This window comes from Bos mutus, chromosome 25, assembly GCF_027580195.1.
Source record: "Bos mutus isolate GX-2022 chromosome 25, NWIPB_WYAK_1.1, whole genome shotgun sequence".
NCBI lineage: Eukaryota > Metazoa > Chordata > Mammalia > Artiodactyla > Bovidae > Bos > Bos mutus.
Genome location: NC_091641.1, coordinates 31,773,124 through 31,800,236, shown reverse-complemented (window position 1 = coordinate 31,800,236; position 27,113 = coordinate 31,773,124). Strand labels below are relative to the sequence as shown.

The window sequence follows — 27,113 nt, the reverse complement described above, 5'->3', positions numbered from 1 at the left end:
TTCACGGAGTGAACCAAAGACTTTATTTTTGAAAAGCAGAGAACAAAGTACTATGAAGTATATCTATAGTCATTGCAAAAATAATTACTGGAAGTTTCAAAACGTTAAATGAATAAGCTGAATCAATGGGTTATGACTATAGTTTTCACCCAATATACAGATTTTTGATCAACGTCTAGGCTTTGATTTCTACACAGTATTATTCACATGCATTCCTTGTGCCTATTCATTATCAAAACGGGGACTCTTGAAAGTCCAGCCCGGCTTTGTCTTGATTTCAAAGATGACACAGCAGCGAACTGAGAACTCTAGCTTGCTGCTTCAGTCCTAGGAATCATGTCTTCCGATGTTATACAAACAAACTGTATTTCTGAAAAATAAAATCCAGACTTCAGAGGCCTTTGAAACAGTCGGGTCCCCACGCTTTTCAGCACCATGGTACCCAGACGTGCTCAAACGTGCTTTGTCTTTCCAAACATCCATTAGGAACCCCAAAAGGGCCCAACTTTAATGAGTTCCATTATAGAGGTTTCTAGGAAATACACTAAACCCAAGAAAAGGCAGTGGATGAAATTATCCATTACTTTTCCTGTTAAGGAAAAAAAAAAAAAAATAAGTGAGTGTGCACTGGCAAATAGGAAGATGATACCAGTCATATGGTTATGGATAATGGTTCTGTAAGTCCCTTCTTTCAAAATTATGCTCAAAGGTGTTTAAGACCAAAAGAAGGTCACAAAAAGTGTTAATATAAAAAACAATCACTCTACCAGAAAAAAGCCCTTCGTAGAAAGTGGCTGAGGATCTGGTCCCAAGAAGGCAGATCAGTGATAAGATCCAGCCTTCTATTTCTAGCCTGCGTTTATGACCTCATGGCTATGTGGGTGTGAATAACCCCTGCTTGTACTTAGAGACAAATTAAAAAATTAAAGTGAACTCATGTGCTATTTAAAAGCCTGCAGCTACAGAATCTGAGAGCCAAGCCCTTAGTCTATAAGGTTTTTGTTATCAGAAGTGGAAACAGATGGCTATGGTGGTAGGCACTAAAGGTTGGTTCAGCCGTACTGGGGCCAGAACAGTTTCAAAATAAGGCAGTCTGGGGCTTCTGATTTGGAGACCACTGAGAGAAAGGCCCACTGAGGCAAGAATAGAAGCCAGCCAGTGGCAAATCACCAGAAGATACTCAGACGGGACAACGATCACAGTAAGATGGAATGACTTGGGGTCACGGTCAGGGGGAGGAGGGAGACAGAAAACCCTGGACCCAGCACTCAAGGAGAATGTCTTTGCATGTCTGTGCACGACTCCGAGCAGTCATTTCTGGGGTTTGGAGGTGTGTGATTTTTGCGATATTTTCCCCCCAAAAGAAGACACGAAGGTGGAGCCCCTGGAGACACGAGACCACCAAGGTAGAGCCTTCACCAGGAGCAGGGGCTGGGTGAAGAGTCGGAGAGGCCTTCCTGCAGCACACGGCTCCCTTCAGGCCTGGCTGAGTCCTACAAACGCTTGTAGGTGCCCAGGAGAGCTTTGCAGTTGGGACAGTGGTGGTCCACGTCCTGCAGGGCGTCCACACAGAAAGGGATGAAGCAGCAGCCTGCGATGCACCTGGAACAAAAGAGGGGACACACACGGCGTGTTACTGTGATCTGGACGGCAGCCGTCAAACAGCACGTGCGTGCGTGCTCAAGCTGTGTCGGGCTCCGCGACCCCACGGACTGTAGCCCACCAGGCTTCTCTGGCCATGGGATTGTCCAGACAAGAGTATTGGAGCGGGTTGCCATGCCCTTCTCCAGGGGATCTTCCTAACTCAGGGATCAAACCCGTGTCTCCTGGGTCCCTTGCATTGGCAGGGGGATTCCTTACCACTGAACCGCCTGGGAAGATATGTCAGAGTCCTAACCCCTGGAACATATGAATGTGGTCTTATTTGGAAAAATGGGTATTTGCAGATGTAATTAAGGATCTCAAGATAGGATCTTCCTTAATCATGTCGGGTGGGCTCCTTAAACTCAAAGACTGGGGTCCTGATAAGAGAAGAAGACACACAGAAATACAGAGAGGTGAGACTTCCCTGGTGGTGCAGTGGATAAGAATCTGCCTACCAATGCAGGGGACACGGGTTCCAACCCTGGTCAGGCGAAGATTCCATATGCCGTGGGGTGACTAAGCCCAAGCGCCTAGAGCCAGTGCTCCGCAAAGAGAAGCCACCACCATGAGAAGTAGCAGCCTTCGCTCACTGCAACTAGGGAAAGCCTGTGTGCAGCAACAAAGACCCCGTGCAGCCAGAAATAAAATTAACTAATTAATAAGAAAACTCTATCATACTAAATATTCAAAAGAAGAAAGAAATACAGAGAGAGAGACAAAGCCCATGGAAAGACAGAGGCAGAGACAAGAGAGATATAGCCAGGACCCAGAACACCTGGACTTCCGGAAGCTGGAAGAGGCAAGGATAGATTCTGCCCTTAGAGCCTTCCGAAGGAGCGTGGTATCTTGATTTTGGACTTCTGGCTTCCAGAATGCTAAGTCCCTTCAGTCAGGCCCCACTGTATGAGACCCTAAGGACTGTAGCCTACGAGGCTCCTCTGTCCATGGGATTCTCCAGGCAAGAATACTGGAGCAGGTTGCATGCCCTCCTCTAGGGGATCTTCCCAATCCAGGGACTGAACCCATGTCTCTTACATCTCTGGCATTGGCAGGTGGGTTCTTTACCACTAGTGCCACCTGGGAACCTTCCAGAATGGTGAGAGAAAACAATTCCTTTTGTTTGGAGCCATCAGGTTTATGGTAATTTGTTATGGCAGCTCCAACTCTCGCCAAGGCTGTCACAACAGACAGACTGTCCTGGGCGTATTATCAACTCTTCAGTCACTGGGGCATCTTTCAAAGTCTTAGATTGCAATCGGCAGACTTCTCTTACAAAGGGCCAGGGAGAACGTGTTTCAGGCTACACGGGTCTTATTCTGTCACTGAAGCGTGAAAGCGGCCACAGTCTGTTCATAAAGGGCGTGACATGTTCCAATAAAACTTACAAGGGGCTGGATTTGGCCCCTGGACTGTAGTTTGCTGACTTCTGTCTTGGAAAACTGATCGTTTTTCCATACAGAGAAGCTGCTTCTCACAGCAGCAACCAAATAAAGTCCCACAAATTATGTCCTTTAACCTACATAAGCCATCATCGGCACACATAGGAAGGACCTCTCAGCAGGAAGGACCTTCCTACAGCCTGAGGTGTAAGAAGAAAGATATTCCGTCTTTGTCTCTGGTTCTTGGCACAGAGCTCCAAGACTCTTGGAATTTCCTGAGTGATGGAGTTGCATCTTCATATTCACAAGGAATCGCTCTCCATCACACCTGAGTGTATGCTACGGAGGGTGTCTGGGGTGGGTCTCTAGACAGGCTCAGGACGGGCTGGTCACCAGAAAGACTAAGTCACTAGAGGCTTACAACTCTCAGCCCCAACCACAGACCTGTGGGGTGGAATAGGGGTTGAGGGGTGAGGGGCTGAGGACTAGGTTATAAAAGCTCTTGAACGACTGTATTTGGAGAGCTTCTGGGTTGGTGGACACATTTATGTCCCAGAAGGTGGCTACATCCCAGCTCCACAGGGACAGAAGCTCTCAGGACCCATCTGGACCTCACCCTGTTACTCCCTCATCTGGCTGTCCGTTTGTCTCCTGTATAATAAACCAGTAAATGCAAGTCAGACTAGTGCCATTCTGAGTTCTGTGAGCCATTCTAGCGTATTATCAGACCTGAAGAGCAACTAGCAGGATCCCTGACTGGTCTGAAGGACCAGGGATCCAGGACTTTTGACTGGCATCTGAAGTCGGGGGCCAGCTGTGGGAGTGAGCCTTTAAGCTGTGGGGGTCTGTACTGAACTCCAGGTCATTAGTGTCTGAATTGAATGGAATCACTGGACACCCACCTGGTGCTGGAGCATTGGCTGGTGTCAGAAGACACCCCACAGCCTTATACCCAAAGTTGGCCAAAAACACAGTTTAAAAAAAAAAAAATCAGCATTTTACAGGAAGCCACTGGTTTATATAAAGCAGGATCCGGAAGTAACCTGATGAGGAAACAATCTCATGAATGGAATTTCCTATTGCCTAAGCTTACCTGGGTTCACATAAGGGCAGAGATAAGCCTAACCTCTGGCTCCAAGGGTCAATGCACACACACTCACCAAGTTTATCCTCAACAAACCCCGCCACCCCCAAGGGAGGCATTAGCACTCTCAGTTTACAGATGAGGAAACTGGAGCACAGGGAGGTGAAGTCACCTGCCCACAGCCACACAGCAGTGAGAAGCAGGACCTGAGAACACGCTACTGCACATAAGGAAGAAAAAGGAGGAAGGGACACAAAAAGCTGCCTCCATTCGAAAGCCAGGGGCCAATATGGGATAAACTTTTCCATTTTGTCCTTCCCTGATTTCAAAGACAAAGTCAGTTTCAACAGGAACGTCCAAAAGATGATGAACCTCTATGTCGCATTTTCAGTATCCTTTCTTCCCCACTCTATACAAGTCCTCAAGGAAGTCAATTAAGCTCTTAGGGGCTTTGAGCCTCTCTTTGAAATTAGGAAGAGAACTATCATTCCTTCTCTTTTTTAGGTCACAAGCAGAAAATGAGGAAACAGCCAAGCAAGGCTTCTGAAAAGAAACACGCAAAGCCCGCTTCCTTCAAGGAAGAGAAAGGAGCGCCTGAGGTTTGCCAAGTGACTCACACAACCAGGAATACGGAGGCTGCCTGCCTTTGTTTGGGGGAAAAAAAAAAAATTACGTGGTGCCTCCTCAAATTTCTCCCAGGACAGAAAGTATTATCTCTTTCAACATAATACCCTCGGTTCAGACATAAATATTTACACACTCCCCTTGTGGAGGCAACAGAAAGCTACTGGGGGTCATAAAAGGATAAGAAGTTTTGAAGAGACGACTATAAAGTATTTTAATGTACACATTGTTTAAAGCTTCTCTCCGAATCAAACAAACATTATTACTTAGATCATGAAATTCTAGAAGAAAAAGAAATCCCCAAGGGTATCGTCCTGCACAGATGCACCCGGCTGCCTCGCCTGTCGCGACACGCAGGGAGCGGTCTGAGAACAAATGACAGGTGAGCAGCCTCTAGGCCCTGACAGGATCGAGGGCAGGAGTCCCCAACTGTGCACAATTTCTGGGTTGTAACAACGGGGGCAGGGGAGCTACTGGCATCCAGTGGGGAGAGACCAGAGAGGCGAGCTCAACATTCTACAGGGCACATCCCGTAATGGAGAAGAAATCCTGGAGGAGAGGAATTCGGCAGCGCTCAGGGTGTGAGTGGAGCCCAGACTTACCCCAGCAGGCACAGGCTCCCACAGGAGAGCCAGGTGAGGGCGCCTGCATTGTATGACAGCTGCGTCACAATCATCTTGTTGCAGGAAGGACAACACATCTGGACCGGGCGGTCATAAAAGGAGATGGGCTGCTGCACGTAGACGGTCTGCACGGCAACTGATGAGGGGAACAGAACACACCGGCCAATCAGGACACGAGGGAGACTTCCGTTACGTGCGAACCAAGAGGGGCAGGGTCTCGGGGGAGACATCCGTTACGTGTGAACCAAGAGGGGCAGGGTCTCGACAGATACCTGCACGTCCGTGTTCAGGGCAGCACTGTTCTCAAGAACCAGGAGGTAGAAGTGACCCAAACGTCCATCCGTGAATGACTGGATGCACAAAATGTGGTCCATTCATTCAGTGGAATATTACTCAGCCTTAAAAAAGGAAGGATGTTCTGATCCATTTTACAACGTGGATGGACCTTGAGGGCATTAGGCTAAGTGAAATAAGCCAGTCACAAAAAGACCAATACCGTATGAGTCCACATAAAGGAGCCAACCAGAGTAGCCGAATTCACAGAGATAAAAAGAATGGGGACTTCCCTGGCAGTCCAGTGATTAAGACTTCGCCTTCAATGCAGGGGGTGCAGGTTCCATCCCTGGTCGGGGAGCAAAGATCTCACATGCCTTGAGGCCAAATAATCAAAACATAAAACAGAAGCAATATTGTAACGAATTCAATAAAGGTTTTTTAAATGGTCCACATTAAAAAAAAAAAAGGTGTAATGGTGGGTGCCAGGGCTGGGGGATAAGAGGGATTAGAGCAACCATTTAATAGGTATAGAGTTTGTTTTGTAAAATGTAAAGAGTTCCAGAGATGTGAGGTGGTAGGGATTGCACAAAAATAGGAACATACTTAATGCCACTGAACCGTGCACTGAAATGCTTCAGGCAATTAATTTTATGTGTATTTTACCAAAACAAATTGGGGACTGGGTTAAGAGGAGAAAGATGACAAGAGAGAACAGTGGCAGACTTCCAGAATTTTCATTTGAGGGGCTCTTGAAACCTCCACACACAAGATTGCAGGGGGGAGGTGGGGAGGACTGTTTCTGGGGAGACTTGGCCCAGTTCCACCAGGCTTCAAACTCGACCATCTCTGGACTCAAGTGGGGAGCTAACAGAATGCAGATTCCTGGGCCCGGCCCTCAAGATGGTCTGATTCAGCAGGTCTGGGGCAGGGTCCCCAAACCAATTTTTAAGCTTTTGAGTGGTTCTATGAAGGTGGTCTGCACATGGTAATTTCAGAAACAGTGATGTGATGGGTTTTGGCCTCAATTTTCTTCATCCATAGATTAGTGGTTGCCAGGGGTTAGGAGCAGGGGGGTTGAGGGGGTGACTGCTAACGGGAATGGGGTTTCTTTCTGGGGTGATGGAAACGTTCTGGAATGAGTGCTGACGGTTGCACAGCTCTGTGAATATGCTAAAACCACTGAACTGTATACTTTAAGAGAGTGAACTTTATGATACGGGAATTCTATCTCAATAAAGGTGTTATTGAAAAAATGCAGTAAGAGCCGTCGCTGGGATTAAATGGGACAAAGATGGTAAAGAACCTCATTCCGTGCTGGTATACAGTGAATCCTCCGTACACAAGCCTTCATTTCACACGGGCTCCTTAACTAGCTCCAACGTCCAGAGATAAGGCTGGCACTTACCAAACCAGGGAATACTGACCCAGTTCTTTAAAGTCGGAGGACCATGTTGATACACGCTAGGGATATGTGACGTCACGCTAAAAAGAGAAAATGACGTGGACAACATCCACAAGCAACAGAAGAGCACCAGAGGTGATGGAAATCACGAAGCCCTCAGGGCTTAGTGTGTTTCTTTTGATTTTTGGCCAAGTTGTTGAAGCTCATAGTTCTGTCAAAGTAACTTCCTTCTGTTCTTTTTTATGTTGTTGAAATGCCACTTCTGTGATCTTTGTGTTAGGGGACATTACCACCCAGAGCTAACCAGACTTACTTCTCCTAGAAAGCCCTATTAATAGAAAGCTCCTGCACACACACCATCCCCGGCAGAGGAACAGTTCAGTTCAGTTGCTCAGTCATGTCTGACTCTCTGCCAACCCATGAATCACAGCACGCCAGGCCTCCTTGTCCATCACCAACTCCTGGAGTTCACCCAAACTCATGTCCATCGAGTCGGTGATGCCATCCAGCCACCTCATCCTCTGTCGTCCCCTTCTCCTCCTGCCCCCAATCCCTCCCAGCATCAGAGTCTTTTCCAATGAGTCAACTCTTCGCATGAGGTGGCCAAAGTATTCGAGTTTCAGCTTCAGCATCAGTCCTTCCAAAGAACACCCAGGGCTGATCTCCTTCAGAATGGACTGGTTGGATCTCCTTGCAGTCCAAGGGACTCTCAAGAGTCTTCTCCAACACCACAGTTCAAAAGCATCAATTCTTCGGCGCTCAGCTTTCTTCACAGTCCAACTTTCACATCCATACATGACCACTGGAAAAACCTTGACTAGACGGACCTTTGTTGGCAGAGGAGCAGTATTAAAGCACAATTTAGCACTAAGGTAAATTTTAATAAGTTTTTTGAGGCTGCAAGAATGAGTTACTTATTGATCAGAGTGGGATCTATAAAATAGTCTAAAGCCTTGTTATCTTCCATTTGGAGTAGTCAAAGTCACTTCAGCACGACTGTTTTTATCTTTTGGCAACGCAACATGTGCGATCTTAGTTCCCTGACCAGGAATCAAACCTGAATCCCCTGTACTGGGAGCACAGTGTCTTAACCACTGGACCACCAGCGAAGGCCCCCAAATGACAGTTCATGTTTATCCCAGGATTACTCATAGAGCTTTATTTAACCTTAACAGTCCCCGGTTGTAGGTACTTGATGAGCCCCATTTTACAGATGGGGAAAACTGAGGCACAAGGAGGCTGATGAACCCAGGCAGGCTGATGCCTGGGCCCACTCTCTGAGCTGCTTACACTGAATCAGCAACATACCTGAGTGCATCTGAGCAGCAGGAAGTAACAAAGGGAAAGGTCATGAAGAAAGTCTGGAAGGTACGGGAGTGGCCTGCACTCAAGATGAGCTGGGGGTGGGCTGTAGCCTACCCATTGCTCGATGGGCTGCATTCTCTCCCTCTCCTACTCCACCCCTAGCCTCGGGGCAAGGGTTCTCCAGACAAACCTCAGCAGCAAGGGCGAGAGCCTCCCAAATCAAGCTCCCATTCCCACATTTTTCTGGGATAGGTGGTCATCCCCCTGTGATGAACACCAGAGGACTAGCTGATGTCCAACTTGGGAAAGCTCATGAACCATGCCTTATATTATGGAAAAGCCAAAAGCCTCCCTGACATGGAACCCAAGACTAGATGTGAAATTTCAGAACAGGGAAAGCTGGACTGACTGCCTAGACTCGGGCAGAGTCGCTTTGGTGGCTCTCCTTTTAAAAAAAAATTATTTTTATCAATTTGAAAGTGAAAGTGGTAGTCACTCATGTCTGACTATGACCCCATGGATGGAAGCCCACCAGGCTCCTCTGTCCATGGAATTCTCCAGGCAAGAATACTGGAGTGGGTTGCCATTCCCTTCTCCAGGGGATCTTCCCGACCCAGGGATCAAACCTGGGTCTCCTGCATTGCAGGTGGATTCCTATTATTTTCTAGCTGCACCAAGTGGCATGTGGGATCTTAGTTTCCCGACCAGGGATCGAACCTGTGCCCTCTGCAGTAGAAGGGAAGGGGGTCAGCAAGTTGTACGTACGTACTTGCATTGGCATTGGGGACAGGCACTGGCTGGGTGTAGTAGGCAGGTGGGTTCATCCCCTTCCCATCCGGGCCCGTCATGAGCCCCGTGTTCGGCCCAGGCGTGGGTGCTGGAGGTGTGGGGTAGTAACTGTTGACAGCCACCGTCTCTTCATAGGATGGGGGTGCAGTCGGCACCGCGGAGGGCCCAGCGGCCGCCTGGTAGGATCCTGGAACAGACATTTTACCTAAAGCAAAACCAGAAGACACCAGATCAGCAACTCCATGGACATCCCCGCCCCCGTCCAGTCTCTTCATTTCCACCCTCAGTCTTTCATTTTCTTCCTGATAAACAGATGATCAGGAAATGACCAGTATCCAGCCTCGTTCAAAAGCCACAAAAGGAATGACCATCAGCCCTTCCAGACCCAGGAAGGACCACCTTAACAAGAGATTCCCTATGTAAAGCTAAAAGGTAGAGCACTTCCCTGGTGGTTTAGGGGTTAAGACTCTGCACTTCTCCTGCGGGGGGCACGTGTTCGATCCCTGGTCAGGGAACTAAGATCCCACATGCTGACCAAAAAAAAAAAAAAAAATGATTGCCTTGGGTATTGCACATCCTTTGCATTTTCATTTAAATAAATAAATAAAAGGTAGATAATAACAAGAGAAAAATCACCCAAAACTAGAAATTTACCAGGGGAGGGGCTTCCCTGGTGGCTCAGTGGTAAAGAATCTGCCTAAAACAGGAAGATCCCACATGCCTCGGAGCAACAAAACCGATGCACCACTATTGAGCCTGTACTCTAGACCTTGTGCGCTGTAGCTACTGAAGCCCGCAGGCCCCAGAGCCTGCACTCTGCAACAAGAGAAGCCACTGCAATGAGAAGCCCATGTACCGCGACTAGAGAGTAGCCCACTGCCCCTTCCCTATCGCCACAACTAGAGAAAATCCAGAGCAGCAACGAAGACAAAAGTAAATTAAATTATGGAAAAAAGAGAGAGAGAGAGAAAAAATCCCCAAGGCAAACATCAGCCAAATGTGAGCAGAAGCTTTTTCACACTTGAAACCATCACCTAACCACAATCTTTCACATCTAATGTTTTTTCTTTTGTCGCTTTTTTTCATTAATCGCTGCAACCTTTACTCAGTGTTTCAGGGGACGGAAAAAACAAAGGCCTTCAAAACCCAACTACAAACTATGGCAAAAGGAATACTGAGCAAAACAAGCCAGATGCCAAGAAACGCATACCATGTAATGCTAGATACCTCAAGTCCAGAAAGGAACCCTGGGGCTAGAAGTCAAGAAAGTGATTAATTTGGGAAGGGGAAGTGGAGCCTAGAAGCAGGGGAAGAGGGTTAGTCATGTTCTCTTTCTTCATCTGGGGTGGTTACATAGGAATGTCCACTTTGTGAAAACTAGAGTTGTACAATTCGGAGAAGGCAATGGCAACCCACTCCAATACTCTTGCCTGGAGAATCCCATGGACGGAGGAGCCTGGTAGGCTGCAGTCCATGGGGTCGCTAAGAGTGGGGCACGACTGAGCGACTTTACTTTCACTTTTCACTTTCATGCATTGGAGAAGGAAATGGCAACCCACTCCAGTGTTCTTGCCTGGAGAATCCCAGGGACGGAGGAGCCCAGTGGGCTGCCGTCTCTGGGGCCGCACAGAGTCGGACACGACTGAAGTGACTTAGCAGCATAGCAGCAGCAGAGTTGTACAATTATGTGCCCTTTTTCTGTATATATGCTAGAGGTTTTTATTTTACTTCTTATCATGCATTCATTAAGTTATTCTGGGGAGTATTTGTAGCTTTTAATATATCTGATTACAATTGATAGCCTAAGTAATAGGAAAAATATTCTTTAATATGGTATGTTGTTGCTGTTGTTTTAGTCACTAAGTCGTGTCCATCTCTTTTGCAACCCCATGGACAGCCTACCAGGCTCCCCCGTCCCTGGGATTCTCCAGGCAAGAACACTGGAGTGGGCTGCCATTTCCTTCTTCAATATGTTATAGTTTTTTTTTTAAAGTAAACACACAGGCACACACACACCAAGCAGTTCACATTTTGACAAACGAGAATCAGAGCACATATTTCCTTTTGTGAGGGCCAAGAAAAGTCTTTTTTTTTCCCCGCAGAGCTGATGCCTGCCTAGAATTACATGGCCTGGACCCGGGGCGTGTTCCTGTCTGCGGTCCCATGCTCGGCTGCCCCCGGGGCCGCTGGAGAAGGACACAGTGCTGTCCTTTGTCTGGTTCTGCTTTCCAGCGGGGCAGGGCTAAGGCTGAGTTAGAAGATGCATTCAAACCTGTCTCAGGAGAAACGAGGCCCTGAGTTCTGAGGGCGGTGAGCCACGGGCCGGGGGCTTGGCTGGCCTGGTGCTGCTTCCCACGCACCCTGTCTCTTCTTCTAGAACCCGTGGAAGCAGAGGCAAGCATTCATTCTGCCGCGGGGAAAGGGGGAGACTCCTTCAAGGACACTCTGCTTTTCAGCCCAGCCCGAAAGAAGAGATTTCTCTGGGGGAAGAGATGAAAGGGCTTTCAAAGTGGAAAGAGAGGCATGGGAAAATGAACGTGCAGAAAAATCAATCAGTAAAGCCAGACAGGTGGGGGCTGGGTTCTAGAAAATTTTGAAAGTCCCACGGAGATGTTTGGACTTTATTCTATAAGCCTGGACTATCTAAGGGAACTTTCTGGAATGGGGGAAATGGTCTCTATCTGGGCTGTCCATTACAGCCGCCAGCAACCACACAAGGCTGGCTGAACACTTGAAATGTGACCGAGGAACAGAATGGCTAAAATTATATTTAAGTGATTTAAATTTAAAATAGAATATGGGGGTGGGGTGGGTGGCAGGGGTGTTCCCTGGAGGCTCGGTGGTAAAGAATCAGCCTGCCAACGCAGGAGAAACAGGTTCGATCCCTGATCTGGGAGGATCCCACATGCCTCGGAGCAAGTAGGCCCATGGGCCTCAACTGTTGAGCCTGTGCTCTAGAGTCTGGGAGCTGCAGTTACTGAAGCCCTCGTGCCTACAGCCTGTGCTCCACAAGAGAAGCCCGTGCACGCCATGAAGAGTAGCCCTTGCTCGCCACAGCTAGAGAAAGCCTGCACACAGCAACAAAGAGCCAGAACATCCAAAAAACAAACAAACCTTAAAAAAAGAAAATCGAAATAGGATACAGGGAACTCCCTGGCAGTCCAGTAGTTAGGACTCTCTGCACTTTCACTGCTGACGGCCCAGCTTCAATTCCTAGTTGGGGAACTAAGATTCCCAGAAGCTGTGCAGCGAAGTCAGAACAACAACAACAACAAAAGGATACATGATTCATTCATCAGAACACTTTTATGTAAGTCTGGGATGCCTTGGGTATGTGAATCTACTTTTTCAACAGCAAACTGAAGGAACTCTGAATCAAGATCAAACGTTTCTGATAAAATTTTAGCATCCGATTTGGGATGTGATGTAAATGTAAAATACACCCTGGATGTGAAAACATTTAAAAAATGTTAATGGCTGAGCACCGAAGAATTGATGCTTTTGAACTGTGGTGTTGGAGAAGACTCTTGAGAGTCCCTTGGACTGCAAGGAGATCCAACCAGTCCATTCTGAAGGAGATCAGCCCTGGGATTTCTTTGGAAGGAATGATGATAAAAGCTGAAACTCCAGTACTTTGGCCACCTCATGTGAAGAGTTGACTCATTGGAAAAGACTCTGATGCTGGGAGGGATTGGGGGCAGGAGGAGGAGGGGACGACAGAGGATGGGATGGCTGGATGGCATCACTGACTCGATGGACGTGAGTCTGAGTGAACTCCGGGACTTGGTGATGGACAGGGAGGCCTGGCGTGCTGCGATTCATGGGGTCGCAAAGAGTCGGACACGACTGAGCGACTGAACTGAACTGAATGTGATATATCTCATTCATAATTTTTTTATATGTCTACACATCAAAATGCCTGGAAAATCTATACTATTGCCTGGAAAATCCCATAGACAGAGGAGCCTGGTAGGCTACAGTCCATAGGGTTTCTAAGACTCGGACACGACTGAGCGACTTCACTTCACTTCTCACATCAAAATGATATTTTTAGATAGCCAGAATTAATATGTTGGTAAAGTTCATTTTGGGCTCCCCAGGTGGTAAAGAATCCACCTGCCAAAGCAGGACATGCAAGAGACTTGGGTTTGCTCACTGATCGGGAAGATCCCCTGGAGCAGGAAATGACAGCCCACTCCAGTATTCTTGCCTGGAAAATCCCATGGACAGAGGACCCTGGTGGGCTACAGTCCATGGGGTCACAAACAGTCGTACACGATTTAGCGTGCATGCTTTTTAAAGTTCATTTCACCTGTTTCTTTTTACTTTTCAAAATATGGTTCTGTTCATCGCTCTCAGTCATGTCCGACTCTTTGCCACCCAGTAGATTGTAGCCCGCCGGGCTCCTCTATCCATGGAATTCTCCAGGCAAGAATACCAGAGTGAGTTGCCATTTCCTTCTCCAGTGGACCTTCCCAACCCAAGGACTGAAGCCAGATCTCCCACACTGCAGGTGGATTCTTAAATGTAGCTACTAAACAATTTTGATGGAGAAGGCAATGGCAACCCACTCCAGTACTCTTGCCTGGAAAATCCCATGGGCGGAGGAGCCTAGTAGGCTGCAGTCCATGGGGTCTCTAGGCGTCGGACATGACTGAGCGACTTCACTTTCACTTTTCACTTTCATTCATTGGAGAAGGAAATGGCAACCCACTCCAGTGTTCTTGCCTGGAGAATCCCAGGGAGGGGGAGCCTGGTGGGCTGCCGTCCATAGGGTCGCACAGAGTCGGACACGACTGAAGCGACTTAGCAGCAGAAGCAGTAGCAAACAATTTTGAATTGCCTACATGGCTCTCTTTCTGGTCCTATGGGACAGCGATGGGAGCCAAGGAAGGTTCTAGAAGAAAGGTTCACCCTAAACAGGGCAAAGGAAGCAGAAGGTCTGTAAGAGAAACAAGAAACACAGTTCCGAAGGCCCCTATGTGTGAGTGGGGCTGGGGGTCTACCGTACAGGAGGAGTTAACCAGAAGGACCACAGGACATCTCTGCGAAAACAGGTTTAGGGTTTAAAACCGAAACAGACTGTGAAAAGTGGTTAAAGTTCATAATTGTGTCAATTTCCTCTGGTACCCAGAAACAGAAGAAGTGGGCGGGGAAGCTGGCCACAGACCTCAGCCCCAGGACACGTCTCTACCAGGGTCACCTCTGAAGTCAGCTGCTGTCCCCTCCAGGCTGTCCCCCGCCAGCCGCACCCCGCAGCCCCTATCTGTGGACTGGGCTGGAGGAGACCCAGCTGGGAGAATACAGTCGCCTGGGGCTTCCAGGTACTTTATATCCGTGCTGACCGTCAAAGACTCACTGTCCCTTCCTGTCTCAGGAAAGGCAGCCCCCGGAGCTGCCCGCGCCACTTATTATGAAAAATGAGTCATATTTAAAACACCACAAGGGCAGAAAGCATCTCGGGGGTGGGGGTGGGGGGTCCAGAAAGTCTAAAACAGCACAGTCGGCCACGATTGCAAGCAGAGTGCTTTGTAAGGGGAAAGGCTCCCTGGTGGCTCAAACGATAAAGACTCTGCCTGCGATGCAGGAGACCTGGGTTCAATCCCTGGGTCAGGAAGATCCCCTGGAGAAGGAAATGGCAACCCACTCCAGTATTCTTGCCTGGAAAATTCCATGGACAGAGGAGCCCGGTGGGTTACAGTCTATGGGGCAGCAAAGAGTTGGACATGACTGAGTGATTGCCTCTCTCCTCCGAAACGGAAGAAACTCAGCCGGGAACTGTGAACTGTGCTGTTGAGGCAGAGCATGCAGGAGGGAGAAAGCTGGGGGGAGGCGGGGTTCTTTCCAAGACATCTCAAGGAAGGAAGGCCCTGGGTTTCTGTTCTGGAAATGAACACCCACCCACCCTTGCCCCCTTTTATTAGCCGTCATCAGCTTCCTTGTAGTCACGTCCTATTTTCTGGAACTTTAGGACACTGTCTCTTGGGAACGCGGCTTTTGGATCAAATAGCCACATAAACACGCTCATAATTCTGAAAAGAACAAGAGCCAACAGCCTAGAATGGGTTATGTGTGTGTGTGTGTGTGTTTTTTTTTTAAGAAAAAAACATAACCAGCTGCTTCAAAAGCTTTCTAAATAAATTCCACAGCCTGCTTTCTTCCCCAAGGCCCCAGGCCAGGAAATGCCACTTCAGTGAGTCCCCATTTTTTTTTGCCCCCCTCTCGCTATCCCCCATTTCTTTTTAATTTGATTTCCCCCAAGATCAGGAGGCCCACCGAGCCACCCACTTAACCACCCTTCCAGAATGGGTGGTTGTTCAACTGGCCTCCATCTGCTCCTCCTCTCCCCCACAATGTGAAACGCTTAAGGGCAGACGGACATTCGGACACAGACAGACACATGGGGACACATGCAGACACCCTCCACTGCCACCAGAGAACACTTCCATCGCTCCAGAGCACAATTCTGGAAATTCATGTGGGACAAACTGGAAACTACAGGAAAGCAACTCTGAGTTTAACAAAACAGCAAAGCCACAGTTCTGCCACAAAAAAAAGCACAGCCTTGAGAATCCTTTGGTTGCCCCCCGGGTGGCTTGGGTATAGGCCTCTGCAGAACTCAGGTTGCCATAGTTACGGGGAGCTTTGTGGGGGGAATAAAGGAACAAACAAGGGGGTCTCCCTCCTCCCTCCCCAGTTGTTTAACTTTGTTATTAAGCCCCTGAGAGTAGCTTTTCTCGACTCTCCATTTAAAAGGACACATTGAAGGGGACTCTCCACCCACCTTCCACCTGCCCCCACAGGAATCAGGGAAATGTTAAGGGCTGGAGATTTCTCTTCTCACCATCTCAGAATGACTCTTTTATTTAGCTCCTTCCAAATCCAGAGAGAGGCATTTCAAACTCATTTTTTAAACATGGAAAATGTGACTGGGGCTGGCCTCCCGGGCACGCGACCCATGTAGTCCCACGGGACCCTATGGGCACAAGGGCCTGCCAAGCTCAGTTGAATGCGGCCGCCATGCTGAAATTCCAAATACTTCTTGAACCAGGGGCCCTGCCTTTCCACGCTGCACTGGGGCCGAATGTTATGTAGCTGAATGCAACCACTGTGTATAAAAAAGAGGCATTTCTGAGGGACGAAGAGATGCATTCCTGGAGCAAGAAGAACCAGGCCTGACCTTGGAAATTGGCCCGTGACCAGCTGCACCAACCTGGCCCCCATTTTCTCATCCACAAATATGCCTATTGGAAGTCTGGGGTCCCTAACTGAAAACATCCCTTGTTCCAAGTCTCAGTGATTTGCTGGGTGGGTGAAAGTTACTCTCTTAAATGGTCAGGGAGGGTTATACCGCTATTTATTCCTGGGCCTACAGAAATGAGTCTGGGAGTAGCTCATTCATCGAACCCAGTTCAGAGCAGGACTTCCCAACCTTGCTTTCGTTACAGCTGCCTCCGCTCTTTTCCTCTCCCCCTTCCTCAAGGGAAAAAAAAAAAATTATATTCAAATTCAATTAATGAATTTGAATATAATTTAATTTCCACCTAACAAGAGAAATTAAATACTAAGAAATAAGACTTGGTTGGGCAGGGTTGAGTTTTGGAGGGCCACACATCATTGTGATATCTAAGATTTTTTTTGCCCCCTCTCCCCTCCCCTAAGAACTGATTTTTCCCCATGGGTCCTCACTGAGAACCCACTATTTGGAAAGAGGTGTTAATATTTGAGTATCCCAAATCACCCACATTTATTCATTGAGTCCTTCTGATATGTGACCCCTCTTTTCTTGGTGTCATAAATGCAATTGTCCGAACTCATTCCTTTTACCGACCAAGTCCTAGGGTCCTTGACATCTGCATGTTCTTTTCCAGGCAGGCCCAGCCCTCTTGCAACTTCAATCTCATGAGCCATGAGAAAGGGAGGTAGATGGAGTGAGGGGGGATCAGACTGGGGGACACTGCCTGCTGCTGTACAGGGGCCAAGCAGGGCTGGGCTAGCTGGCATCCGCTTCCTCCTACACGGGTCACTCCTCTGGTCTTGAATCTGCTGGGTCCTCACCCCAGGAAGAAGGTAAAGGGTGCTCAGGGGTTGCAGATAAGCAGCCTTATTTTGACATCTTTGAATACAGAGGTCCTACTTGGCTGAGCAGTATCTACTACTCATACCCCAACCACCCCAGATTCACAACTACATTAAGATGAACCGTAACGGTATCTTACTTTACTGCAAGGGGCCCTGTAATTCACACCCTTACCTGCCATCATCCCATCCCCACAACAGTAAGTTAGGAATGAAAAATTACAATACCATCAACCTGTTATACAAATGAAAAAACCAGGTAACATACAAGGGAACTCCCATAGTTATCAACTGCTTTCTCAATGGAAACTCTACAAACCAGAAGCGAATGGCATGAAATATTTAAAGTGATGAAAGAAAATAAATTACAACCAAGAATACTCTACTCAGCAACTCTCGTTCAGAGTTGATGGAGAAATCAAAAGCTTTACAGACAAGCAAAAGTTAAGAGAGTTTAGCACCAACAAACCAGCTTTACAACAAAAACTAAAGGAACTTCTCTAGGCAAGCAACACAAGAGAAGGAAAAAACCTACAAAAAATAAACCCAAAACACTTAAGAAAATGGTAATAGGATCATACATGTCGATCATCACCTTAAATGTAAATGGATTAAATGCACCAACCAAAAGAGACTGGTGGGATGGATATAAAAACAAGACCCATATATACGCTGTCTAAAAGAGACCTACCGCAGACCTAGAGACGCTTACAGATGAAAAGTAAGAGGATGGGAGAAGGTATTCCATGCAAATGGAAATCAAAAGAAAGTTGGACCAGCAATACTCATTATCAGACAAAATAGACTTCAATACAAATGAAAAAACTGGGCACCCAGAGAGGCTGAGAATCTTGTCCAAAGTCACACAGACGAAACGGCAGGGTTGGGGTTAAAATCCATGCCCCCTTGGACTCTGGAGCTCTTTAAAACTCACCAAAATACCTCCCAGGCTGGGAGATCCAGACACAATCAGCAACTCATTTCACACAATTTACCCTTCAAAGAAATGTGAAAGGAAAATCAATTGAACCCAAGGTGACAGGTCACCTCTTTTTTTCTCTACCTCCCTCACACTTCTGAAGATTAATTTCTAGACTTTCACACCACATACCCAAGACAAGATTCTAAAATACACCTGCCCATTTATGGACTCCGGGGCTTCCCAGGTGGCGCAGTTGGTAAAGAATCCACCTGTCAATGCAGGAGACGCTGGAGACATGGGTTTGATTTTTGAGCGGGGAAGATCTCCTGGAGGAAGAAATGGCAACCCACTCCAGTATTCTTGCCTGGAAAAGCCCCTGGACAGAAGAGCCTGGCGGGCTACAGTCTATAATGTCGCAAAGAGTCGGACATGACTTAAGTGACTGAACAACAGCAACAAATTAAGGACTCCCAACTAATTTTGTCACTGAGGACTTTCAATTCAAAATGATCTGCTTCTTTAATGATGATCAGGGGTCCAGGAGTCACTGATCAACTTACGGTAGATATCCACAGAGCAATTCCTGCTCTTTTTGGAGGAGCCAAGCAATGGGGATTCCCTGGTGGCTCAGCCGGTAAAGAATCCACCTGCAATGCAGGAGACCTGGGTTCAATCCCTGGGTTGGGAAGATCCCTGGAGAAGGGAACAGCTACCCACTCCAGTATTCTGGCCTGGAGAATTCCATGGACTGTATAGTCAATGGAGTCGCAAACAGTCAGATATGATTCAGCGATTTTCACTTTCACTTTCGGGCTTCCCCGGTGGCTCAGCAGTTAAGAATCCGCCTGCAATGCAGGAAACGCAGGTTCGATCCCTGGGTCAGGAATATCCTGTGGAGGAGGGAATGGAAACCCACTCGACTATTTTTGCCTGGAGAATCCCATGAACAGAGAAGCCTGGCGGGCTATGACCCATGGGGTCCCAAAGAGTTGGACATGACTGAAGAGACTTAGAGCAGCAGCAATGAAGAGGTGATCTCAGAATTCTGAGATGCCATATCTGTTTAATTTTTATTTTTTGGCTGTGCCATGCAGCATATGGGATCTTAGCTCCCCGGCCAGGGATCGAACCCATACCACCTGCAGTGAGGGCACGGAGTCTTAACCACTGGGCCAGCAGGGAGGTCCTGTGAGATTCCACGTCTGTTTAAAAAACCGTGTGGAGATGGGATACCTCTACCGCCTGCTGCAGCTCCCAGGGAAGAAAGAGCAAACGCCACGTCATCTGAGTCTCAGATTGGGCTTTTTAATATCCCCTCTGTTGAAAGACAGGAGGAAAAAGCCCTCAAAATCCTGGAGAGAAGCCATGCCGACGGGCACAGCCATCTTCTCTCTTTGAGCTGTGATTAATGAATTGATCCTGAAACCTCAAGACGCAAGAATAAACTCCAAGTCACTTTCAGCACCAGATTTTTTTCCTAAAAATACTTGGCCTAAACAGAATTCCCCGAAACACCTCAGTGGAGCTCACTCAAGCTCTGGGAGTCAACTTACTCTGTCTGTGATTGTACAGGTGCTCAGTGAAGGGCATGGGGGCCCAGCCTGGCAGTGTTTGCCTGGAATCCTAAATTCAGAAGCAGGGGCTGGACTTTTAGGAAGCCTAGAGATGGTCAGCCGACCAGCTCGGTCACTGATAACGGCAGTTCCAAAACATCGCTGGGGTGAACCTCAAAAACATGACTTTGAGAGAAGTCAGACTCGAAATCATTGTGTGATTCCATCCATTTATACAAAATGTCCAGGATAGGTAAATCCAGACAGAAAACCAACTAGGGGTGCAGGGGTTGGGGGTGCAGGGTGAGGGTGCTGGGAGGGAACCGGTACAGGGTTTCTTTTGAGGGTGATGAAAATGTTCTGGAGCTGGGATGGTTGCACAGCGCTGTGAATGGACTGCATGCCGCTGAACTGTACACGTTCAGATGGTGAATTTTAATGTCTGGTGAACGTGAGGAACAACAACAACTTAAAAAAAAAAGAAAAGGCAGTGCTAGCAGAATTTCCTGGCAGCCCACTGGTTAGAATGTGGTGCTTCCAATGCAGGGAGCATGGGTTCCATCCCTGATCAGAGAACTAGGATCCCACAAGCCATGAAGCAAAAAACTAAAAAAAAAAGTGAAAAGAAAGAAAAGAGGCAGTGCTAGAAATCTCTACAGTCTCCATATTACAAGCCAAGGACTGTAATTTAAGCTCCAATCCATTGGCCTTAGTTCAGCCATCCAGTGGCTCATTTACTTAAGAGAGACCACTGGGGTCTTTCAGAGAGCTGCCAATGTGCCCCCTAGTTAAGGTGACCAAAGGTCCTGGGTCGCCCAGGGGTTCTCAGGACACACTGCACCGCTACTCCGCACCCTGCCCCTCTCACTTCACCTCCCACCACGGATGCAAATCTTTGACGTGTCTGCAGCCTTGCTTGGATGGCCCCAAACGAGCCCAGCTCTTTCCTCTTTGCCCCCTCTCACCCGCCTGCCGGTTTCCTTTCTTCCCCACAGGTCTGCAAATCCCTCTCACCCATCATATCCTTGCTCACCTGTCACCTCCTCCAAGAGGCAATCTCTGGCCTTCCCAGGGAAGAACTAATTCCTCCCAAACCTCTCTACACGGTGCAGAAATCAGTGGTGCATGGTCTGAAGCCAGATGGCCTGTGGTCAGTCGCTTTTGAGTTCCCTGGAGCATGACTTTGGTGCCTCAGTTTTCCCATCTGTGAAATGGGCATACTCACAGTTTCTTCCTCACGAGGCTCTTAGGAGGATTAAATGAATCCACTTGTGACAGGGACACAGGGCAATGAGAGACACGCATGCCCTTAGCAAGTGCTAGCTGTCATTACACATATTGCTCTGTTCTACTGGTCACAGGGATTGAAATTTATTAACATCTGCATCCCCAGCGCTCAGAACTAAGCTCAAAACATGATGGGTACTTCACAGGGTGACCCACTGTCCCAGTTCACCCAGGATGGAGCAGTTTCCCCGGATACAGGAGCTTTGGTACTTAAACTGGGAAAGTCCCAGGCAAACCAGAACAAGTTGGTCACCCCGATATTCCCACATATATTTGGAGATGATACCTATGCATAAGAAGGACACCAAAATCCATCTTGGATGGCATCCAGATTTGGAAGTAAACATAAATGGAAGGAACTTAACCTTAAGAGCTTCAACTTAGAATCTAACCAAAATAAAGCTTTTTAAATAGAAAGATGTTAAAAGATTCTGCTGCTGGGAGAGAGTGAAGGCAAAAGAAGGGGGCGGCAAAGGATGAGATGTTTAGATAGCATCGCTGACTCAACGGACATGCATTTGCACAAACTCCGAGAGATAGTGAAGGACGGGGAGCCTGGCAGGCTGCAGTCCACGGGGTTGCAAAGAGTCAGACAGGACTAGGCGACTGAACAACGATAGATAGGAAGATATCACTAACAACAGACCTCAGTAATAGATGGCCCTCACAGTTCAGTTCAAGGTAGCGTGATGGCCAGATCTGATCTGAGCATCAGCAAATATGCTCCAGAACTGGAATCGCTTAACTGGTCTGGAATCCTTTGTTTCCTCCAGAGTTCTTTGGAGAGAGTGATACTTCTTCTCAACAGGGCACCCTGCGATGTCAAGGCACAAGATCAAGATGTGGGCAGAAAGAACTTGAAAAGGGAAGCAAACACCAACAAGATAAAAACAGAAAGAAAAAAAAAAAGCCACACCCTCCAAACTTCAAGATTAGTTGATTTTTTTCTCTTCAATGTTAAGTTTCATCTTGGGGCTCTGGTGAAGGGGTGCACATGGATTCTGTCAACAACCACTCCCAGTTCTGGTTGGGATTTCAGAAGAGAGTGAGGAGGGGGTGCTTCCCTCAGCTCCACCATCCATCCAAGATCTGGACTCCGAACAGGCGCCTCGATACCACCAGCCCAAACTCAGTAATACCTATCACTCCACATTCATCACCTGGTCCCTGGTGTGGCTCCGAAGCCACTTCATCTAACCCAGATGGTGCGTCATGCATTCTCCAGAAATGACAGTCTTTCATCATGGGTGTCAAGAAAATGCAGAGACTCTAATGACCTTCTACCCTGAGACACCATGAACGTCAGCAACTGCTGCTGACGTGCGTGGACAGGAAGAAGGGGGAGAGAGTTCACTCTTCTGCAGGCACCTCCACCCTCAGTGCTTCAGAACCAGCAAGGATGGGAGGGGGGAGCTCGGCAGAAACTAGGGGCTTTAAGGAGCCTTGGGTGATTTTCTTCCTTCCCAGCTCCAATCCTTTCTGGTGAAATGACCGACAGGCAAGCAGGGTTCAAAAATAAAGGAGACGGAGGACAGAGAGGTGATTCCTGATGCTGAGTAAATTCTCCCTGGGCAATTGCAGAAGACACGCGGGCTTGATCGCCGACTCCAATCAGGACCTGACCTGGTGGAGAAGCGTTGCCACTGAGCTCAGAGACGTTAGAGGTGGGATGTGTGTGCCTGGTACCTGATACCGCCGTGTGTGGGGTTTTCAGAAACACCTGTGAGGGTCCTGTTATTTACAAGCGTGGCTGGGTACCACCCATCTCTAAGAGGTCAGAGGGATTGACGTGGACCACAGCCTGCATACCCAACAATGATCTGGGGAAAAGAGAAGACATGGAAGAATGTGAGCAGGTGCGGGCACATAGAGGGGAACAGAAAGGGCCCAAAGAAAGTTAAGACCATAGAATTTTTTTTTTTTTTGATGATAGGATTTTTAAGACAAGTCAAATATTTAAGAGCAAAAACCTGGAGGGCTTCTCTGGTGGCTCGGTGGTAAAGAATTCACCTACCAAATGCAGGAGACATGGGTTCGATCCCTGGTCCGGGAAGATCCCTCGAGTGGAACAACTAAACCCATGTGCTGCAACTTCTTAGCCTGTGTCTACAGCCCGGGAGCACAACTACTGAGCCCATGCCCCTAGAGTAGCCCCTGCTCCCCACAACTAGCGAAAAGCCCGAGTAGCAAACAAAGACCCAGCACAGCCAGAAAGAAAGAAAGAAAGAAGCATACAACCTCAGTTCAAAATGCAGCTCTTGTCACTTCTAGGCAGTCTGAATGTGTTTCATTTCTCCATGCCTCGGTCTCTTCATCAGGAAAATGGAATTATAATCGGACCCCCACCTTCACAGGGTTGCATGTGCTCAGAACACTGGGCACTTGCGTCATTACAAAAGCATTAGATTTAACTACTTACAGGGAGGCGGAATCAAGTCCAAGGAGGGGGAGGTCGCTTGCTCGCAGCGACACAGACCGGCAGAAGGCAGAACGCAGATCCCTTGACACCACACTCGCCCCTTCTCAGGCCACTACCTTCACGCCTTTACTTGTTTGTCCAAACCGCCTAGAGTTGGCTCCTCCCACCCTCACCCGCACTGGGGAGACAGAGTAACGCCCTCTAAAGTTGTCCACATCCTCATCACAGAAGGCTCATTCCTGGCAGCTCAGACGACAAAGAATCCACCTGCAATGCAGGAGACCTGGGTTCAGTCCCTGGGTCGGGAAGATCTCCTGGAGAAGGGAATGGCAACCCACTCCAGTATTTTTGCCTGGAAAATTCCATGGGCAGAGGAGCCTGGTGGGCTACAGTCCATGGGGTCCTAGAGTTGGACATGACTGAGCAACTCACACTTTCACTTTCAATTCCCAGAATATGTGGTTCTTTTTTTTTGTTAATACTTATTTTTATCTTTTAAAGATTTTTTTTTAAATGTCGACTTTTTTTTTTAAGTTTTTATTTACTTTGATACAATATGTTGTTCAGTCACTTAAGACATGTCCCACTCTTTGCAACCCCATGGACTGCAGCATGCCAGGCTTCCCTGACCTTCACCATCTCCCAGAGCTTGCTCAAACTCACGTCCATTGAGTCGGGGATGCCATCCAATATAGTTTCTTTTTTTTTTTTTTTTACAGTTTCTGTTTTATGTTTTGGGTTTTGGCCTGGAGACATGTGGGATCTTAGCTCCCCATCCAGGGATCAAACTTGCACCTCCTGAATTGAAAGACGAAGTCTTAACCACAGGACGGTCAGGGAAGTTCCAGAACACGTTGCCTTAAATGGCAAAAGGGACTTTGCAGCTGTCATGAGGTTAAGGCCCTTGAGAGGAAGAGATGATTCAAGTGGCCCCAAGACAACCACAATGGTCCTTAGAAGATGGAGGCAGGAGGGCCTCAAAGATAGAAAAGGCCCTATTGGCTTTGAAATAGGCTCAGGGAGCCATGGACCAAGATACATAGGTGTTTGTTAGTTGGTTTTTCCAGTAGTCATGTGCGGATGTGAGAGGTGGACCATAAAGAAGAAGGCTGAGAACAGAAGAATTGATGCTTTTGAACACCAGTGCTGGAGGAGACTCTTGAGAGTCCCTTGGACAGAAGATCAAACCAGTCCATCCTAAAGGAAATCAGTCTTGAATATTCATTGGAAGGACTGATGCTGAAGCTGAAGTTCCAATACTCTGGCCACCTAATGTGAAGAGCTGACTCATTGGAAAAGACCCTGATGCTGGGAAAGATTGAGGGCAGGAGGAGAAGGGGACGAAAGAGGATGAGATGGTTGGATGGCATCACCAACTCAATGGACATACATTTGAGAAAATTCCGGGTAATAATGAAGGACAAGTGAGCCTGGTGTGCTGTAGTCCATGGGGTACCAAAGAGTCAGACACGACTGAGCGACCGAACAACAAAATAAAGAAGCTAGAAAGGACCAGGAGATAGATTCTCTTTTGCCGAGAGCCTCCAGGAGAACAGCGCCTGGAGTCTCACCCAGTGACACCCATTGCGGACTCCTGACCTCCAGACTGTATGATAAGAAACATGTTATTTCAGCTACTAGGCTTGTAATCTCTTACAGTAGGCAGAGCAAACAAACCTGTCCACTCCTAGCTGGGTTGCCCAATTCCCACCAGCCCTGCGGACTCCCAAAGGGTCTCTCCCACTCCCACAGCAGTGCCCCCCAGCAGGGACCTGAGCCCCTCAACCTCCCACCCTAGCTCCCAGGCATCTGTCCGCCCACCCTCAGCTCAGCAGGAACTCTTCTCCGGGCTCAACCTCTACTTAAAGCCCACGAGAATGGCCACCCCACCACGCCCTGCCACATCCCAGGGACGCTGCTCCAGCAATGACCCCTTCTGCCAGCCCTGCCCTCTCAGCTGGCTCCTCTCCTGATCTCAGGCTTGCTTGTGCTTAGTCAGTCATGTCTGATTTTTTTGCGACCCCATGGACTGCAATCCACCAGGCTCCTCTGTCCACGGGGTTCTCCAGGCAAGAATATTGGAGTGGGTTGCCATGCCCTCCTCCAGGGGATCTTCCTGACCCAGGGATCGAATCCGTGTCTCCGGTGTCTCCTGCATTGGCAGGCAGGTTCTTTAACACAAGTACCACCTGGGAAGCCCCTCCTAATCTCTAAGCTTGTTCAAATTGTTCCTCATTAAAAGGTAAAAACAGGGCTTCCCTGGTGGCTCGGTGGTAAAGAATCCACCTGCCAATGCATGAGACACAGGTTCGATCCCTAAACCGGGGAGATCCCACATGCCATGGAGCAAATAAGTCCATGCGCCGCAACTACTGATCCTGTGCTCTAGAGCCCGGGAGCCACAACTGCTGAAGCCCGTGCACGCTGGATAAGAGCCTGGGCTCCTCAACAAGAGAAGCCACTGCAATGAGAAGCCCGCACACCACAGCTAGAGAGTAGCCCCCGCTCTCTGAAACTAGACAAAGCCCAAGCAGCAACAAAGACCCGGCAGGGCCATAAATAAATAAATGTTTTAAATAAGAAAGGTAAAAATAAAAGCCCCCGCTACCCCAGCCTGCATCCTCAGCCCCTCTGCCTGCGAGCTTCTCTTCCACGTCCTCGGATTCACCCGGGACCACCAATCTCCTTCCACCCTCGGCCATGACCCCTCCAAGCCCACTTCCCATTTACTGTCCTCGTCTCCCAAGGCTGCTGGCACCTTCTCTGGAAGGACTTCCTCACTAGCTTAGCCTTGCACCTCCATCTTCTTCCGGGTCAGCCCTTCCATGGAAGGACCCCAGGGACTTGGGGGTCTGCACACAACCCTGAGAGCCCCCTCAACTCCTCAACCCCACATCTGCCATCTTCACCTTTAGCAAAGGGCAAACTGTTTGAACACAGAGCTGGCCTCTCCCCCAGGCCTGATAGGGAGGTAAACTGAGTCTCACACCGTGGAAGCACCTACCAAAATGTAACACGCAGGAGTCCTTTAACCCAGAGATTCCTCCTCTAGGTATGTGCATCGGAGCTGACGCCATGCGTTGAGGCAGTGACAAATGCTGAGCACACAGAGGTAACCCACTGCCTTGTTGCTAGAAACCACCTAATTGTCCACCAGCAGAGAACTGGGTAGACCAGTTACGCTCCACCCACAGAGGGGAATGGCATGCGACCATCAAGACTGAACGAGGAACTTCATGTGTGGAAACACAGATATCCCTGCAATATTAACAGATCACTGCGTGAAAAAAAGCCCAAATGGTGTCTATCGTCTCAGGCCATCACTGGTGTACAAGGAAGAAGGATACACATTTCCTTATAAAATAGGCATGAAATGTCTCCAAATGGGTACACAAGGAAGTAATACAGTAACCGGAAATTCTCTGGCAGTGCAGAGGTTAGGACTCAGCGCTTTCACCGAACCACCCAACCTAAAGGGGGGGTGGGGGGAGAAACAGATAACAGTGGCTGCCTGTAAAAGGAGGAGGGAGGTACACTGGGGAATGTAGCTGGATGAATGCTTTTCACTCTTAGACTCGGTCTTTTGTATACTGAGCCACAGCAATACTATATAGTTAAAAAATTAAGAAATTATTTAAGTTAAATATAATTATAACATAATAAATGTGTAGTTCTATGATCTATTCTCTATAATTTGTATTAATTATAACATACTTATAATTAAACG

General features: G+C 48.1%; 1 protein-coding gene across 1 annotated transcript; it reads right to left on the bottom strand.

The window, feature by feature from the left end:
- On the bottom strand, positions 1-26,409 carry LITAF (lipopolysaccharide induced TNF factor). Its single transcript, XM_005889259.3, has 4 exons — positions 26,391-26,409; positions 9,107-9,331; positions 5,334-5,490; positions 1-1,602 (listed from the first exon to the last, which is right to left on the bottom strand). The coding sequence occupies exons 2-4, from the start codon at positions 9,324-9,326 to the stop codon at positions 1,494-1,496; spliced, it is 486 nt and encodes a 161-aa protein (XP_005889321.1). The 5' UTR covers positions 9,327-9,331; positions 26,391-26,409; the 3' UTR covers positions 1-1,493.
- Between the last annotated feature and the right edge of the window lie 704 nt (positions 26,410-27,113).

Coding starts and splice junctions, on each gene's coding strand:
- LITAF (XM_005889259.3), bottom strand. CDS start 9,326: ATGTCTGTTCCAGGATCCTACCAGGCGGCCGCTGGGCCCTCCGCGGTG. Junction 5,491..9,106: donor TGTCCCCAATGCCAATGCAA/GTACGTACGTAC, acceptor TCCCCTCATCAG/TTGCCGTGCAGACCGTCTAC. Junction 1,603..5,333: donor GGGAGCCTGTGCCTGCTGGG/GTAAGTCTGGGC, acceptor CTTTTGTTCCAG/GTGCATCGCAGGCTGCTGCT.